Here is a 1,402-nt window from a genome sequence, read left to right as displayed (position 1 = left end):
TATTCCATGGTGTATATGTGCCACATTTTCTTAATCCAGTCTATCATTGATGGACATTTGGGTTGGTTCCAAGTCTTTGCTACTGTGAATAGTGCCGCAATAAACATACGTGTGCATGTCATTGCATTTAACACACTGGATTGTGGCTCTGCATTTATGCACTGTTCTTCTTCCAAAAAGGACACAGTAGAGAGAAGGAAACTCTGCCGTTTGCTTAAAGGACAGGTTAACATCAAACTTACATGAGTTTTCGGAGTTTGCAAACAGGCTGAGTCAGCGCTTTGCAAAGAATCGCCAGGGAGGCATCGTCGAGGCTGCTGTTTTCCATGTCTAATATCTGGAAGTTCTTGTTGGTAATGAACACTGAGCAAAGCTCCCGCCAGTAGACGAGCTTCTCATTGTAACTATGAGAGAACAAAGATCGTGATTCTCCAGTGACTAAACTCAATTCAAGACATTCTCAAAACAGGCCAAACACCATTTCCAAAGCCCCTCAAAGCTGACAGACACCCAGGCCTGAACAGGGAGAAGGTCAGCCAGGTAAACTGAGCCAACATGACATAATAGTTAGAAAGTAGGCCCTGGCCAGGCAGAGTGGCTCCAGCCTGTAATCCCAGCACTATGGGAGGTCAAGGCAAGAGAATCACTTGAGCTTAGGAGTTTGAGAATGACCTGGGCAACATAGCAAGACTCCTTATCTGTTAAAAATTTAAAAAATTAGCCAGGTGTGGTGGCATACACCTGTAGTCCCAGCTATTTGGGGGCTGAGGTGGGAGGATCACTTGAACCCAGGAGTACAAGACTAAAGTGAGCTATGATCATGCCACTGCACTAAGCTAGGGAAACAGAGCAAGACCCTGTCTCGAAAAAAAAAAAAAAAAGAAAGTGAGCACTGTTTACAATAGCAAAGACATGGAATCAACCTAAATGCCCATCAATGATAGACTGGATAAAGAAAATGTGGTACATATACACCATGGAATACTACGCAGTCATGAAAAGGAACAAGATCATGTCTTTTGCAAGGACATGGATGAGCTGGAGGCCATTATCCTTAGCAAACGACTGCAGGGACAGAAAACCAAATACCGCATGTTCTCACTTGTAAGCAGGAGCTAAATGATGAGAACACATGGACACAGGGACGGGAACAACACACACGGGGGCCTGTCAGAGTGTGGGGCTTGGGAGGAGGGACAGCATCAGGAAGAACAGCTAGTGGATGTCGGGCTTAATACCTGGGTGATGGGATGATCTGCACAGCAAATCACCATGATGTATGTTCACCTATGTCACCAACCTGCACATCCTGCACATGTATCCCCTGAACTTAAAAGTTGGAAATAAAAAAAAAAAAAGAAAGTGGATCCTGAGACAAGAGTAATTGATTGGCATGAAACTC

The 1,402-nt window shown here is 44.4% G+C and overlaps 1 protein-coding gene across 1 annotated transcript in view; it reads right to left on the bottom strand.

Annotated features, from left to right (window-relative positions):
• Positions 1-1,402, bottom strand: part of NLRP9 (NLR family, pyrin domain containing 9) — a 46,187-nt gene that overhangs the window by 31,781 nt on the left and 13,004 nt on the right. Inside the window, exon 3 of the mRNA XM_011932577.1 lies at positions 243-404. Coding sequence (XP_011787967.1) covers positions 243-404 — 162 coding nt within the window. The remainder of the gene's footprint in view (positions 1-242; positions 405-1,402) is intronic.

The sequence above is a fragment of the Colobus angolensis genome, unplaced genomic scaffold, assembly GCF_000951035.1.
Source record: "Colobus angolensis palliatus isolate OR3802 unplaced genomic scaffold, Cang.pa_1.0 Scaffold96, whole genome shotgun sequence".
NCBI lineage: Eukaryota > Metazoa > Chordata > Mammalia > Primates > Cercopithecidae > Colobus > Colobus angolensis.
The sequence above is the reverse complement of the archived record's forward strand: the minus strand, read 5'-3'. Positions and strand labels throughout refer to the sequence as shown.